Consider the following 15,763-nt stretch of genomic DNA (forward strand, 5'->3'; position numbering starts at 1 on the left):
CGTCACCTGATCCAGAGTATAGCGCAGTGAGACCATCACCACTTAAATCGAAGTTTTGCCCCTTTTTCTTAAAACCTGGTGTCCCCTGTGTGAGAGAGACGACAAATTCCTGCAATATCCCGGACAATCCTTATTGGATTACGCTAAACCTTACTGAATTCAGTTAAAGTATTTTAGGAGTTCGTATTGTTGTGAGATCATATGTAATGTCTCTAGGAGAGAGACATGACTCATGTAAACCCTGGGCAATGTTAGGAGCTTCAAAGGAGTCTTTTAAACAATGTACTTTTTGAAGCTTCGCCTTGAGGAGGGGACCTTTGTGTGCTGGTCATGGTGGTCACCTGTCACATGAGGACAAGATCAGAGGCCCAAACAGTAGAAAGGAGGGACTCAACGAGACATGGGGGTTCTTGTTCTCAGAAAAAGGTGTTATGAACTGATAACCACAGAAAACCCTCTGTGAGGTTTGAAGGACTGGTCACCAGCCCGAGCCCCTGTTGGAATTCGGGGTGATCTCTGGTAAGCTTATTAGCGTGCGTGTAAGTTGTTGTATTGATTTAATATGTTTTCTCTGTAATGCTTTCACCTTAAGAATAAACGTGCTTGTTTAGAAAGAACTGTGTGGTAATTGTGGTATTGAAGTCAATGATGCTACACTGACCTACGCCAGTTGAAGGTGTGCTCCTGGTTCTCTATGGCAATCTCCAGCTACTCATTTTTCAACCCTCTCTCTGGAAATAACTCTAAGCAGATATCCTGCGTGTCCTCACTGTACATACATTGTCTCTAAGGAAAAATCGTACTGGTAGGATTGTTCTCTCTAAGGGGATATCTTCCCTCTGGACTTACCCTAAAAGGAAAATCTCCATGGATGAAATTCACCCCTCTGGAGAGGAACGTGACAAGACCTATACACCATCTAGGTCCCACTCTAATCGTCAGAGTTGAAGTGGGACTTAGGTGGTGCATTGGCCTTGTTCCGTCCCCCTGCAGAGAGGTGAATTTCACCCTATAAAGGCAATCCTTCCAAGCAGGTTGAATTCAAACAGAATTATGTGTGGCGCTCAGTGGCTGATGGAAAATACCCAGCTAATGGAGCTGCTTATCTGTCTTGGTTTATCTCCCTACGTTTTATAAAATGTCTTCCTTCAGAAACCTGAGTTCTGCAGATGCTGGACGTCACACCATGAGAAACTACCCTGGCCTGATTGACTCAGTCATGACTTATACCCAGAATTGTGTGGCAGCCAGCCGGCCCGATGACAAGGTACTAGACATATGAGCTTCCCACTTACACACAGTTCATCAGCCTGTGCCTAGCCCTAGCCTCCTAGTAGTACACCCTGAGCACTGAACCTGCACAGCTCTTTTGATAGTCCAGCTATTGAGTTTGGTGCGCAAATGGGTGCAGAGCTCTTTTGAAAATTCTGGCCTACATGTCACAATGGTTGCTGCTGAGTGCTGAACGCTTCTAAAAATCTGGCTCTGATTTAGATGTGAATTGGAAGTGAATTAAACTAAATCAGATTAAGGCTACTCTAACTCCAAATAAGAGTGTCCACACAGGGATTTAATGTGGTTTAAATAATCCACTTTAAAAGTTAATTCAGATTAACTTTCCGGAATGTCCCCATGTAGACAAGCCGTAAGTAAAATCAGAGTAAGGACCTCAGAGTTTGATGTATTATATTTATGTTCCAGCAGCAGGGTTTATCCGCCTTATACCGTAGCACATCATTGACTGTCACTAAATATTGTTACAATGCACATACTGTTCCATGTTCCTGTCTGACAGTAAAACTGTTGTGTTTTTTTGTGGGCTGATTTCAGTCCGTGGAGAACTGCATCTGTATCCTGCACAATCTGTCCTACCGCCTGGATGCCGAGGTGCCCAATAAATACACCCAGCTCAACCATGTGGCCAGGAATGCCTATGTGGACAAGACCCTCACAGGCTGCTTCAACAGCAGGAGTGGGAAGCTGGAGGTAAGATGTGCTCCTGATTCTGGGTGCTTGCAAAATGCACCGTTCACTCAGCCCCAGTCACAGGGTTCAAGTGAAGAGTTGCCTTGCCCCTGCATTATCAGGGCCAGAAAGGGGGTCTAAGGAGTTACATAGGAGTCACATGTCCTTCAGTTGGTACACCTGGGCAAGTTGAGAGGCTGGCAGCATATGCCAGACCACACTAGATGTGTCGTCTGTATGCAATAGGTGCACGGGTGCATGCAGATATTTGTATGTGACCGACTGCCCAAGCCACCAGGGATAACGAAGTGTGATTCGTGTAGAAAACGCCAGGCTCCTGGATGTCAATCTTTTACTTCCCCTTAGAACGATGAGTATGTTCTACCCATTCCCGATGAGGAGTACAAACCCAGAGGGCCCAGCTGGCTCTACCATTCTGATGCCATCCGCACATACCTGAACCTGATGGACCAGAGCAAGAAAGATGCCACCCTAGAGGCCTGTGCTGGGGCCCTGCAGAACCTCACTGCAAGCAGAGGACTGGTGAGCACTCTCTCTCTCTCTCTCTCTCTCTCTCTCACACACACACTCACTCACACACACACACCACACACACACACACACACACATGCAGCCCAATGGGCTCTGCAGGGGGACAGATACCTCTTCTAAACTGCAGAGCACAGGTAGAATTGCTCCACAGTTTCTACTACAGCATTAAACTCTAATGCCATTGCCCGCACACATCCGATACAGAGCGCACCGAGGATTTAGTCCACAGATCCGCTGGACACACCCTCAACACTCCCCTGGCTAGGGCTGACACCTCAAACCTTCCTCCACACTAGCAATGATGGGCATAGCTGCACAGCACACACTCTTCATGGCCTTCACCCAGCAGAAGTACCCTGGTTGTATTGCCTTTTGAGGTCTGTGTGCCAAGGTAGGAAGGATAGGGCCTAAGACACTGTCTGTGTGTGTGCAAAATAGGGGATGGGCATGGTAAATATCTGGTCTTGTTCTTGCCTGAACGTTGTTGATTTTAATTTAAGTGAGATGGCTAGATAGATAACGGTTCGTTTATAAGCCGACCCCCCCAAGATGGATAAGTAAAAATGGAAAATTTTTATGACCCATTCATAAGCCGACCCTATAATTCAGGGGTTGGCAAACTTTGGCTCCCGGGCCATCAGGATAAGTCACTGGTGGGCCGAGACAGTTTGTTTACCTTGAGCGTCTGCAGGCATGGAGGTAAACCTAAGTAAACAAAGTGTCCCGGCATGCCAGCTGCTTACCCTGACAGGCCAGAACAGCAACTGGTGGGGAAATGTTTTGGGGGGAGAAGCTGGGGGTCAGGGGAGTAACCCCTGTGACCACCCCCCACATAACCCCACCCCTAGCCTGGGACCCCCACACTCTCCCCATCCCATCCCTTCCCATCTTAGCTGGGGCGGGCCAGGGGAGGACATCTTTGACTTGGCCAGAACTGCTCCGGCAGGCGGGAGGTGCGGCCCCAGCGTGCTCCGGAGCGCGGGGCCAAGGGGCACAGCTTCAGAGGCTGGGAGGAGAGCAGCGTGGCCAGAAGCGGAGAAACTCTGGCCCCACCTCTTCCCTTCTGGCTCTGCTGGCTGTGCTGCCTCTCCTAGCCCCCTCTGTTGGGGCGGGCTGTGTTCCACCTCTCCCTCTCTATACCCGCTCATAAGCTGACCCCCTTCTCTGATGCTTCCCTTTTTTACTAAAAAAAATTCGGCTTATGAACGAGTATATACGGTAATACATAGGTTGGGAAAAGAGTGTCTGTACAACTGGGTATAGTGCTTAGATTATTCACAAATACAAGTTAGTTTTTTACAAGTCATATGATACATAGAGCATATAATCAGCAATAACCCAAATTTAGGTGAATAGATTTAACAATACAGTTTAGATATTAGAATCCGAATACTCAGGTACATCACTCATGAAAAGTTGTACAGAGATTTGATTGTGGAAAGCAAAATATATCAATGAGTGGAGATTGTCCCTCAGTAATTGAGAATTAGGTTGGTTGCCCATTTAGAAAATAAAAATCCACGAGGAAAGTATTTGTTACTTTCCTGACTGCGCTTCTCATCGGCACTCCAGCTCATCCCTCCTGGTATTGCCGATGTCCTGTGATGTGTTCTATGTAGATGTCCCTTGACCACGTGATGGTTTCCAACACCATGAGTTGCCTCATCAGCCGAGTGTAGCATTGACTGATTCTGCATTCTCTCAGCACTCGCTCGTTACTGGGGTCCCATGCACACACAGCACAGAGACGTGTCGTGTGTTACGGCATCCCACCCAAAGGCCACCTGATGATGACACAGGGGAAGTCTTCTGCTGCGTGTCTAGCTGCTCAGTGTTTTGGCATGAAAAGCTTTGATTTCTTTCAAATTTGAGAAAATTATCCCTTTTGTCAGTGGGGTGAGAATCCTCAAAGGGCATCGGGAATTTGACTTTCAATGGGAGTTGGGTAGAGCAGGTTTGGGAAACTTTGATGGAACCACATGTCACTGGGATATGCAGCTCTGCCTAAATCAAAATGCTTATGACATCAGGTTGATTTCACTAGAACTTTGGCAGTACTTTATTTTTGTGGTTTTCTTCCAAAACAATGTTGAAACATCTGGTCTTGATGTTTTTTGGAACAAAACGTTTTGATTTTTCATTTTGAAATGACGTTTTGTTTCAGTTTTAAAAACATTAGATTATACTAAATTTTTTAAAAGTCAGCTTCAAGAAGAAATGGTTTTGTGGAAATGAACATTCCTACTACCCTGAAACTCCATTTTTCTTCAGATTTTTCCTTCGCAGAGAATTTCCGATTCGAAATAAAGCCAATTTTCAGAATCCTTCCCAAAACGAATTTTTCCCCCTCCTTTAGAGCTGGGTGTCTAATTCCCTTAGACACCTTTGAAAATCCCAGGCTCGAGCTGGGATTGGTTATGTAGTTTAGGTCAACAAAGGAAAAGGGAGATTGGTGAGGTGAGTTACTGACTCCGAAATGTAGAGTTTTGTGAATGGTAGGAATGTAGAACTTAAAGGGGGAGATGGAATGGAATGCTAAACTGTGTTGCACTGTTCAGAATTCTATTACCGGAACAATCACCGTACTCAGATTTCCTGCCATGAAGATTCCAGGTCTCTTCTATAGAGATTTGTTGAAATGTGGTATTTGTATGCAATTAATAAACTTCATTTTGTTAAGCTGAGTCTTTTGGCTGAAATCTGAGGCACACAATGCCTTGTGTGTTAGATCCATGTTCCTTTCAACTAAGGCTAGGTCTACACTACCCGCCTGAATCGGCAGGTAGAAATCGACCTCTCGGGGATCGATTTATCGCGTCCCGTCGGGACGCGACAATCGATCCCCCAATCGACGCTCTTACTCCACCAGCAGAGGTGGGAGTAAGCGCTGTCGACAGAAAGCCGCAGAAGTCGATTTTGCCGCTGTCCTCACAGCGGGGTAAGTCGGCTGCGATACGTCGAATTCAGCTACGCTATTCACGTAGCTGAATTTGCATATCTTAAATCGACTCCTCCCTGTAGTGTAGATGTACCCTAAGATTTCTAGCATTTTTCCTTATATTGATCTCTGTTTGCCCTCCCAAAATTTCCTAGAGTAGTGCAGGTTTGCCATGAGATGAACTGCAGAGCATAAAAGAAAAGCAGCACATAAATGACATGGAAGTACATGATTTTTTTTTCATGGGAATATCTTTTCATGTGCAAATGTGAAATGTAATGAGCTCAACATTGCAAGGGAGAAACTTGCAAAGGAAATTTGCAAAGCCTATCCTAAAAGCTTTCCTCGGACAGATCTTCCATTGAAGGCGACAGAATTTTACGTGCAAGGAGTTTGCAGAATGGAATCTTTTAGCCCTTTTGGTTACAGACTTGTGGATCTGTTCTCTCCTCAGTGTCCTGGGATACTTACCTCAATCCTGTTAGCACCACTAAGTAACACAGCACATGTCTGTTCTGCACTCAGGGAGGGCAATCAAGCTGTCTGTCATCTCAACCCAGTAGAATGCACTGGTGGTAGCACTGCAGCTGATTACCCGAGAGGAGAAAAGATCCTGTGCCAATAATACATGCCCCTATTGGAAGAAAGAGTGCAGCTGTCCGGCAACATCATAAAATTGTTTAGCAGCTTGTTCAGTGTTGGTCTCTGAGGCCAAGAATTCAAAAAACAAGGCTCCTGTGTCCGTATGTAGGCACCTACCTAAATGGACTGATTTTCAGAGTTGCTGGGCATGCGTCAAGCCAATGGATTCACTCTGGATTTACACCAGTGTAAACAAGGACAGAACTTCATGCAAGCGCCTGTCTTTTTAAAAGTATCGTTTAGCTGTACAAGAAGTGGTTTGTTCCTCCTGGGGTGCAAGGGGTGGCAGGAGAGGAGCAGTTTGTGCATGAAACTCAAAACCCTCCAATTAATGCTGATAGGATTTAAGCTCATAAACCTCACCACCTTGTGTCCCCGCCTCGCCCCCCCCCCCGGCCAACCAGGCTGAGGCGAGAACTGACTCTCCAGCCCCTAATATAAGTTGTTTATGGACAGAAAAGGATGCATAGGAGAGACCCAGATCCTCAAAGATGTTTAGGCACCTAATTTTCATTGAAATAAATGGGAGTTAGGCACCTCAAAACCTTTTGAGGATTTGGATCCAAGAGGCTACAATATGATATTGATGATTATTGTATTACCTAGCTATACTTTCCTGTCTATAGCATTTATACCCAGAAATACTGCATAGAATACACCTGGCCTGCATGGGTTGGCCGTCACTAACAAATTCTAATTTGTCCCCTAGATGTCCAATGCAATGAGCCAGCTGATTGGCTTAAAGGAGAAGGGTTTGCCTCGTATAGCACGGCTCCTCCAATCCAGTAACAGTGAAGTTGTCCGATCTGGGGCTTCCTTGCTGAGCAACATGTCCCGGCATCCTATTCTCCACAAAACCATGGGTAAGGAGCTTCCATAAAGGCCATTTCTGAGGGGTTGTCTAGCCTCTCCCCTTCTTTCACAAGCCCACCTTCTGTTGTAAACCCATCAGCTGAACTGTGGCAAGCATCACCACCGGACATAGATTCACCAAACAAATGCACTGATGTCACACGTCCCCTCCCCGTGGCTGGTGATCAGCAGGGCTGTGACGCTGGCCAAGAGATGCTATTTATCCTGGCCTGTAGCCACCATAAGGAACCCTCAGCTGACGTCTTTTGGAGTAGTGTGCAGTCTGGTTAACAAATGCTACCTCACCCCATTAGTGGGCCTCTCACTTGATTCCTGGCATGCTTCATGGCTAAGATAGATCAGCTGGTTTCTCTGGGCCTCTTTCTGGGAGAGGGAGTGTTTCCCCTGGTTGGGTTGGACTTGGCTTCTTGGGGTGGTGTATACTGTTTCCCGAGCCTCACCGCTTGTGACACCAAGCCATGTTCATCGTTATTGCTTAGATCAAATAGGACCAGATCCTCAAAGGTATTTAGGTGTGTAACTCCTGCTGAATTAGGCACATAGATACCTTTGAGATCTAGGCCATAGCGGTTATTGTGTGATTATTAATGCCTCACTTAGGGCCTGATTCTGCAGCCCTTCTGTTGCATAGTACTTACTCTAAGTATCTGATTGATCTGCACTGGTTTTTATTTCAGTCCTGATTGGAATGTTCCTCCTCTTTAGCTCCCCAGGTGCTTCCAGATGTGTCCCGTCTCCTGGCCTTCCAGTCCGGGAACAACAGTAACTTTGGAGATATCATGTCCTCTGCTTGCTACACCATGCGGAATCTAATCATGTCCAACCCGCAGATGGCCAAGCCTTACTTGACGAGCAGCATGCTAAATAATGTAGTAAACCTGTGCCGAAATGGGTGAGTGATGGTGAGGAGGAGGCTGGAGGACCATGTGCAAGCATGTGAAGAGACCCCCTGAAAGGGGGTTCCAAAGAGGATGGATCTAGACTGTTCTCAATGGTACCAGATGACAGAACAAGGAGTAATGGTCTCAAGTTGTAGTGAGGGAGGTTTAGGTTGGATATTAGGGAAAACTTTTTCACTAGGAGGGTGGTGAAGCACTGGAATGGGTTACCTAGGGAGGTGGTGGAATCTCCATCCTTACTGGTTTTTAAGGCCCGGCTTAACAAAGCCCTGGCTGGAATGATTTAGTTGGGAATTGGTCCTGCTTTGAGCAGGGGGTTGGACTAGATGACCTCCTGAGGTCCCTTCCAACCCTGATATTCTATGATTCTATGCAGCCAACATGTGCACGTGCCCATTGGGCCCAGAACAACTGCATCCCTGTTGCAATGCTGTTCAGTGACCACTGTTAAAGGTCCAGCGGTCACCAGGTACTATCACATTGTAGGGGCTGAGAAGACCCTGATGTTTGTTATGGGAGATTACTGCTGAATCTCCGATAGCACTTCCCATTTGTCACCACAAGATGGTAACTTCTCAGGGAGGACCCCTCTACATCTAGGCTGGGGCTTGCATGGGAGCCTATGCCCTGGTAGGCAGACTCGCACTAGTTCTGCTGGAGCTGCGAATGCTAGCAGTGTGGATGTTGTGGCAGGGGCCGCGGCTCAGGCAAGCCACCTGAGCTCAGATCCAAGGCTCAGGTGGGTTTGGACTCTGGAAGCTAGCCTGAGCCACTGCCCATGCTGCAACCTCTGCACTGCTAAAGCTTATGCTCTAATAAATTTGTTAGTCTCTAAGGTGCCACAAGTACTCCTGTTCTTCTTTTTGCGGATACAGACTAACACGGCTGCTACTCTGAAACCTATTTTGTGTGTGAGTCTATCTACCCATGCTGGGAGTCACCCCTCCCAGCTGCAGTGTAGACATGTCCTAAGGGAGTTAGGAACCTACATCCCATTGAAATTCAATAGGAATTTGGGCACCTAACTTCCATTGAAAATCCCAGCCCTAAATATCAGTGATGTTGTTATGAATCCCATGTACCTCTTATTCAATCAGGTGCTATAGCTCTGGGTTCCCAGCATTATTGTTATTATTAACGATACTCATAGAAAGTGCTTGATAAAGAAAGCCAGGAGCATTATCCTAATTTTACAGGTGGGGAAACTGAGGCAAGGTCAACCTGCAGGCTAATGCTAGAGTCAGGAATCAAACCCAGGTCTCCTGAGTCACAGTCCAGTGCACCATCCACTTGGTACTTCAGTCATCAGCCAGGCTCTGAGGAAAGCATATAACCATGGCAGTAGAATCCACAAACTTATAAACGAGGCAGAGAATTGCTTGAACTGGCTGGCACTTGGCGCCTGCAGGAGCAATGAGGTTCTCCCAGAAGATGAGATGAGACTCGTTTTGGAGAAAGCTCAGACAGTCAGAGAAGCATTTGGAGCTGTGGAGAAGGCACACAGAGAAAAGTGACGGGAAGCGCAGAATGGGCGGGCAGACTTCATGAGCAGCACCCAAGCACTGCACCATTACCTGCTAGAGCTTGTATAATGCTCTTCTCTGGCTTTTCTGTTGACACTGTTCCACTTTAACTAACTATTAATTGGGCCTAAGCCTTAGAAGTCCTCTGTAGCCCATTTGCTAGGGTAAGTCCCTACGGTGTTAGAGACTTGAGTTCAGGTCTTGCGTGGGCCTGCGGAGAAGTGATTGAAACAGCAAGCGCTCGCAGGCTGTCCTGTTGAAGCTGTTCCATTCTAATTAACCATTGATTGGGCTAAGCATGTGAACCCCTCTATAGTCAGGGCCAGCTCCAGGTTTTCTGCTGCCCCAAGCGGCGGGGGAAAAAAAAAAGCCAATCGGCAGCACTTCGGCTGCAGCTCAGTCGTGCCACTCCATTCTTCGGTGGCGGGTCCTTCACTCCCTCTCTTCCTCTTCGGCAGCAGCTCAAAGAGGAAGAGAGGGACTGAGGGACCTGCCGCCGAAGACCCGGATGTGCTGCCCTAGTAGCGGACTGAGTGCCGCCCCTTTGTATTGGCCGCCCCAAGCACCTGCTTCTTTCGTTGGTGCCTGGAGCCAGCCGTGTCTATAGTATAGTGGTTAGGGTGCTCACCTGGGATGCTGGATCTCCTTGGTCAACTCCCCTTTGTGCCTGCTGAGGGAAAGGATTTTGAACAGGGATCCTCCATCTCTGGGCCCTTTTAATAAAATGCCAATCACTTTTCTGTCCCCTGTGCCTGGCTACCTGCCCAAGCTGTGGGAGATCCCAGTTCCAGTTCCAATCCCTCCTCTGCACAAGGACCGGAACAGGAATCTCCCACCTCCCAGGGACTGTTGCAACCTCTGGTGAATAAGGACCAATCCAGCTTTCCACTAGTCAATAGAAAGCTTCATTAGGAATTGGATCAGACCCTTAATCTGCTACAGGTTTGCAGCATTCCTTTGGGGATTAACTGGGTAGAGCCTCCAGTTTGTCACAGGCCGAAAGATTTCCAGAGTCAAAAATCCATCCACTTTAAACATCGGCCCTAGTATTAACTGACCTTCTCTCTCAGCAGAAATCATTGCCTGTAATTTTCACACCTGTTTTAAAGTGTTTGGAGGGGTCAGTTGTTTTTACCAATGGTCAGTTGACTTCATTTCACATAGTCTGACCAGCAGCTGCTGCTGCTATTTGTGTGGCCATGTGCACACAGCTGCGTCACACCTAGAGCTGGCCACGCCCCTGCATGAGTTGCTTTCTAGCACTTCATTGTCCAGGTTTTGGCTAGAGCTGGGGCCAAGTTGCAGAGTATGAACTGGGTCAGAACTCTCTGGGATGGTCAGGGTTTATATCGGGCCTGTTATAACGATCAGAGCCAGCAGTGAAGTTTGGATCCAGTTCTGGGGCTGAAGTGTTCCAGAATTTTAGGAAGACCTGCAGCAAATGCCTGAAGGCCTGAGTCTTGTTCACAAAGTTGTTACTTGGGCAAACTCCCATTAATTTTTGCTGAGTAAGGATTTCAGGGGTGGTACAAGTACAGGTCCAGCACCCTTGGGACCTGACCGGTGCCGAACCAGAGAATTTGCCGAACCACGGGAGGTCAATATTGTAGCGAGCGGGTCCCTTTTTATTTGGATCTCACCGAGGCGAATAAACGGAACACCGCTTGCAACGCTGCCTAGCCCAGAATTACTGTCTCTCTTCATAACAAAGTGTTAGTGTCATTACACAAATTTACTGTATTGCTAGGGTTACCATACGTCCGGATTTCCCCGGACATGTCCGGCTTTTTGGTACTCAAATCCCCGTCTGGGGGGAATTGCCAAAAAGCCGGACATATCCGGGGAAATAGGGAGGCAGCATAAGCCAGGGTCCGCCCAGCCCCAGCACAACCTGTCGGGTCCGCAGCGCAGCCCAGCCGCCCGGCTACATTGTAGTGAGCTCGGGCGGGGGAAGGGGGGGGGCGCAGCCACAGAAGGCGGCGAAGGGGCTGCTGCTGCCCCCGGAGGCCGGGTGGACTGCGCGCCCCAGCTGAACCCACAGGACCATGGGGAGGCCGGGCCCAGCCAGTGGCTCGGGCTTCCCTCGCAGGTGGGGACTCCCTGGCCACTGGGGGACCCTTCCTGCGGCCCTGTCACCCCGCGCGGCAGGAAGGAGGCTGCTGGGTGGGGAGTGCAGCGTGTGCCGGGGCTGCAGGGACCCGCACTGCCCCGGTTGCCGCTGAGCATCCGAAGCCCCTGCCAGGCAGAGGCTGCCGGGGGAGCGGGGGAGCAGGGCAGGCCGGGGGGTGCAGAGGCTGCAGGGCGAGGAGGAGCAGGGCAGGCAGGGGCATAGAGGCTGCAGGGGCAGGGCAGATGGGGGCGCAGAGGCTGCAGGGGCGGGGGGTTGCAGGGGCTGCAGGGCGAGGAGGAGCAGGGCGGGCAGGGGCATAGAGGCTGCAGGGGCAGGGGGGTGCAGGGGCAGGCGGGGGGCGCAGAGGCTGCAGGGGTGGAGGGTTACAGGGGCTGCAGGGCCAGTGGGGAGCAGGGGGCACAGAGGCTGCAGGGGCGGGGTGTGTGCAGAGGCTGCAGGGCGAGGAGGAGCAGGGCAGGCAAGGGCATAGAGGCTGCAGGGGTGGGGGGTGCAGGGGCTGCAGGGCCAGTGGGGAGCAGGGGGCACAGAGGCTGCAGGGGCGGGCGGGGAGCAGGGAAGCACTTAGCAACCCCCAACTAAGATCAGAGCGGGAGGGAGATGGGGGAATGCAGGGTGCTCAGAGGAGGGGGCAGAGTTGGGGCAGGGACTTTGGGGAAGGGGTTGGAATGGGGCGGGGAAGGGATGGGGTTGGGGCGGGGCCGGGGGCAGGGGCGGGGAAGGGCAGAGTTGGGGTGGGGCCGGGGGCAGGGGCGGGGAAGGGCAGAGTTGGGGTGGGGCCAGGGGCGGGACTGGGACCCCATGGAGTGTCCTCTTTTTTAAATGTTTGAATATGGTAACCCTAGTATTGCACAAGGCAATAAGTAGATAAAGCATAAAAAAACCCAAATAAAATCATGCTGGACCACGGATGGTGCCGGACCAGAGAGGTTCAACCTGTATTGTTATTATTTCTTCTAAGTCACATCTCAGCTGTCCCCACGAAGCAGCGCGAGGTTGTTCCTTATATTGTATTACTGAGTGATCTGTGCTATCTAGTTCCAAAGGAGTCCCATAATGGCGCTTATGCCATTTCCCTCCTATCTTGCAGCTGTTTAGATTCGACAGTTCAGAAGTGTCTCTTTAGCTCAGCTTCCTCCCATTCCTCTGAGTTACTCCCCTTTGGACCATCCAGAAATCCCCGTCCCTCCTTGGCATTTGCCCAAATGATGTCTTCAAGGCAACCTGTGAGCATGTAGTTGAATGATCTCCATTGTGGCTGGCCAACCCTCTGCAATAGTGGAGCTGGTTCACACCATGCTGAGAGGGGCATTGGTGGGCTGTGGCCAGCTAAGATTCACTGGATTTCTTTCATCCTTCCAGCTCCTGTCCAAAAGCAGCTGAAGCCGCTCGCCTCCTGCTGGGTGATCTGTGGTCACACAGGGAGCTCCAGGGCATTCTCAAACAGGTGAGAAAGCTAAGTGTTAGCCTTGTCCTGATTCTCAGCTAACTGGATTCACCCACTGAGGTCAATGAATTTGCGAGGGATGTAAGTCAGTGTTGAATATTGCCAGCGTCTACGAGAAAAGCTGGGGCTTTAAGGTGCCCTTAGAGCTGCCCACCAACATACGAGCCCCATTCGCCTCTCGTTTACACTAGTGTAAATAACTCCATTGAGGCCCATGCAGATCCCCTGGTGCAAAGCCAGCGCGAGTGGAAGAAGCAGCTCCACGGAGTCCCTAGCTTGTGTGGCTAGAGGAGAAGTGATTGCGACAGCCCCCAACAACGGTTCTTTTTCTCTATTCCCACACTTCCTCTTTTGTCCCCAGACCTGCCCTGTGGTCACCTCCCCTACTTCAGGGACAGAATAATCCGTTAGAACAACAAGAGAAGCAGCCAGCATTTGTCAGGTCCCCTCTCCTTCCCCAGCAGAATCCCCAAAGCTGCAGAGTCAGAACTAGCTCTTTGCTCCAGACTGGTTTCTTTCACCAAACTGGGGTTCTCCTCCCCACACCATGGAAAGCCAACTGCTGTTGGAGTAAAAGGATTGACTGAGGGGAAGGGGCAGTGTGTGGAAAATGGGTGCAACTTGTGGGCCTCAAATCCACACAAAGGTTGATGGTGAGGGTTTTTTTCTGTTTTTAACCTTATGGCAGCCCTCCTTAAGACATCACTTCCACCTCCAATTTGACTAGACAGAGTCACTCTAGCATATTTTACACATGGTCCTTGCACAAATGTGCATCGTACATACCTGATCCTTACTGTCTTTCCAGTATAGGCAATGATATTTCCTCAGCAAGGCGGGTTGAGGTCCTGCTACCTATAGAGGGAAGACAATGCAGGAAAGATTCATTCCCTCAATAACTATGACTGTTTGCATACACATTGCATGCTTTGTGCAGGCAAAAGATTGCACAAGGTGCATGCAACATTAACGTTTCTGCAAAGGACATAGTGAGTGCACGCAGCCTACTTGCTGGATGCGGGTGGTCTTTGAGGTAGGACAGAGGAATTTGACTCATGGGTGATGACATTAGATAATTATTGATTTGCAAGTTATCTGCATTAACTGCCTTCCAATAACTTCCACATCTCATTCTGCAGCAAGGATTCGATAAGAACATGTTGGGATCCTTAACCGGGAGCGCTTTCAGGACCTTGTCTTCCAGATTCTAAGAAGAGACCTTCAGCACAGGTTCAGCCTGCAGGTGAGAAGGGGATTGTCACTCCTGGAAAAAACATGGTGTTCAAGGACAAACAAGATGGTGCCTTGACACCAGCAGCAGTCATGTCATGTAATGTAAATGCTGCTTTGTTCACTTACATTTAGTAAGCATGTGAGGCTGTTTCTAGGGCCAATTGCAAATATTCCATGAAAATCCTGTTTCACCAGAAAACGAGTGGGTATGTTTGAGTCAGTGACATTTTTCACTAAAAGTGCTTTTTAAAGAAACTTTTGACCATTGAAAACCTTTTTGACCAAAAATTTAGTTTTAGGCCAACAAAAATTTCCAGTTTTTGGTTTTTCAGTAAACAGTCAAAATTTTCAATAGGGGAGGAAAAAATTCCAATAATCAACTCTTGCTGCTTCTAATGCAGAAATTGCCTCATTGGTCTAAGATGTAGAGAAGTCATTTCCTTCCGACTCACATGGTGTAACAGCTACACAGATGAGGTTGGTAGGACAGGGCCTAGCACATTGAACAGAGCATGTGATGTGACTATGAAACCTCCTGTCTACAACCAGGACAGCCCTTCAGTGGCTTTGACCCTTTTTTCCAAGCTAGAATATGAACTGTTCAACATCATTTGCAGAATGCAATTATTGGGCAATGCAGCTTCTGTTTCAGCCGTCTCCAAGAACATGTCAGTTCTTGAACCACTAGTCACATTAATCAGACATAGTGATTAGCATGGAATGATTCCCAAATTTAATATGGCACTTAACAGCTTCTAGGCACTTTATGAGCCTCATTAGTCCTCAGAAAAGCCCATTGAGATAGCTAAGCAGTGTACTAGGTTCTGCATATTCCAGCTAGGGAAGCCAAGGCTGAGAGGTTAAGGCTACCAGGATTTTGAAGTACTCACTAAAATTCATTGCTTCAATTTTTGGTCAAGCAACCTGAGACGTAGGGCCCAGTGGCATGCTGTCATTTTATGCAAAGCATGTATTGCATGCCCCAGGACCGGCTGTGCCCATGGGATGATTCTGTCCAGTCCCCAATCATGCCAACAAAATGACATCTTCTGCATTCACCATCTGTGAGGTCACACCACAAAGAGGACACCATTTTGTAGGACAAAATGACATCCTCTGCACAGCGTGGCCTCACACGCATTGTGTGCGTGATGTCATGCTGTGGGGAAGATGCCATTTTGGATGCAAATGCACAATCACATGCCACTGGGAGAACCTGGTTTTCAGAGGTGCTGATTGCCCATAACTCCAACTGAAGTGAACCAGAGCTGCTCAGCATCTCTAACACATCAAGCCTTTCACATCTGGAGTTTGGGCACCCCAGAAATTGGGGCATCCAAAATTAGTAATTCGCCCCCTTCTGCGGTATATCCTGTGTGATCAAACAATGTGGGGTCCCCAAAACGTCTCTGTGGTGGGGCAAAAATGATGGAATCAAGTCCCCCTGCACAGGGGTGAATTTCAGCTGTATAACTTGACCATCTCTGCTGAGAATCATGGTCTGATAGTTTCTTGTAACTTTACCACAGATTCAGGGAGGGGAGGGGAACAGCACAGGGAAAG

At 48.8% G+C, this 15,763-nt stretch overlaps 2 protein-coding genes across 3 annotated transcripts in view; one reads left to right on the forward strand and one right to left on the reverse strand.

Moving 5' to 3' along the window:
* Positions 1–15,763, forward strand: part of PKP1 (plakophilin 1) — a 54,329-nt gene that overhangs the window by 35,093 nt on the left and 3,473 nt on the right. Inside the window, exons 7-13 of the mRNA XM_008176902.4 lie at positions 1,153–1,267; positions 1,831–1,986; positions 2,332–2,508; positions 6,807–6,960; positions 7,676–7,862; positions 12,883–12,967; positions 14,107–14,210. Coding sequence (XP_008175124.2) covers positions 1,153–1,267; positions 1,831–1,986; positions 2,332–2,508; positions 6,807–6,960; positions 7,676–7,862; positions 12,883–12,967; positions 14,107–14,178 — 946 coding nt within the window. The 3' untranslated portion in view covers positions 14,179–14,210. The remainder of the gene's footprint in view (positions 1–1,152; positions 1,268–1,830; positions 1,987–2,331; positions 2,509–6,806; positions 6,961–7,675; positions 7,863–12,882; positions 12,968–14,106; positions 14,211–15,763) is intronic.
* The window catches only part of TNNT2 (troponin T2, cardiac type), a 96,693-nt gene continuing 84,705 nt past the window's right edge, over positions 3,776–15,763 (reverse strand). Inside the window, exons 17-19 of one of the 2 annotated variants that reach the window (XR_010600523.1) lie at positions 13,754–13,822; positions 10,021–10,105; positions 3,776–9,354 (exon numbers count right to left, since the gene is read on the reverse strand). The gene's annotated coding sequence lies outside the window, so the exon portion shown is untranslated. The remainder of the gene's footprint in view (positions 9,355–10,020; positions 10,106–13,753; positions 13,823–15,763) is intronic. The other variant, XR_010600522.1, reaches the window with a different exon arrangement.

This window comes from Chrysemys picta, chromosome 4 (genome assembly GCF_011386835.1).
Source record: "Chrysemys picta bellii isolate R12L10 chromosome 4, ASM1138683v2, whole genome shotgun sequence".
Classification (NCBI taxonomy): Eukaryota; Metazoa; Chordata; order Testudines; family Emydidae; genus Chrysemys; species Chrysemys picta.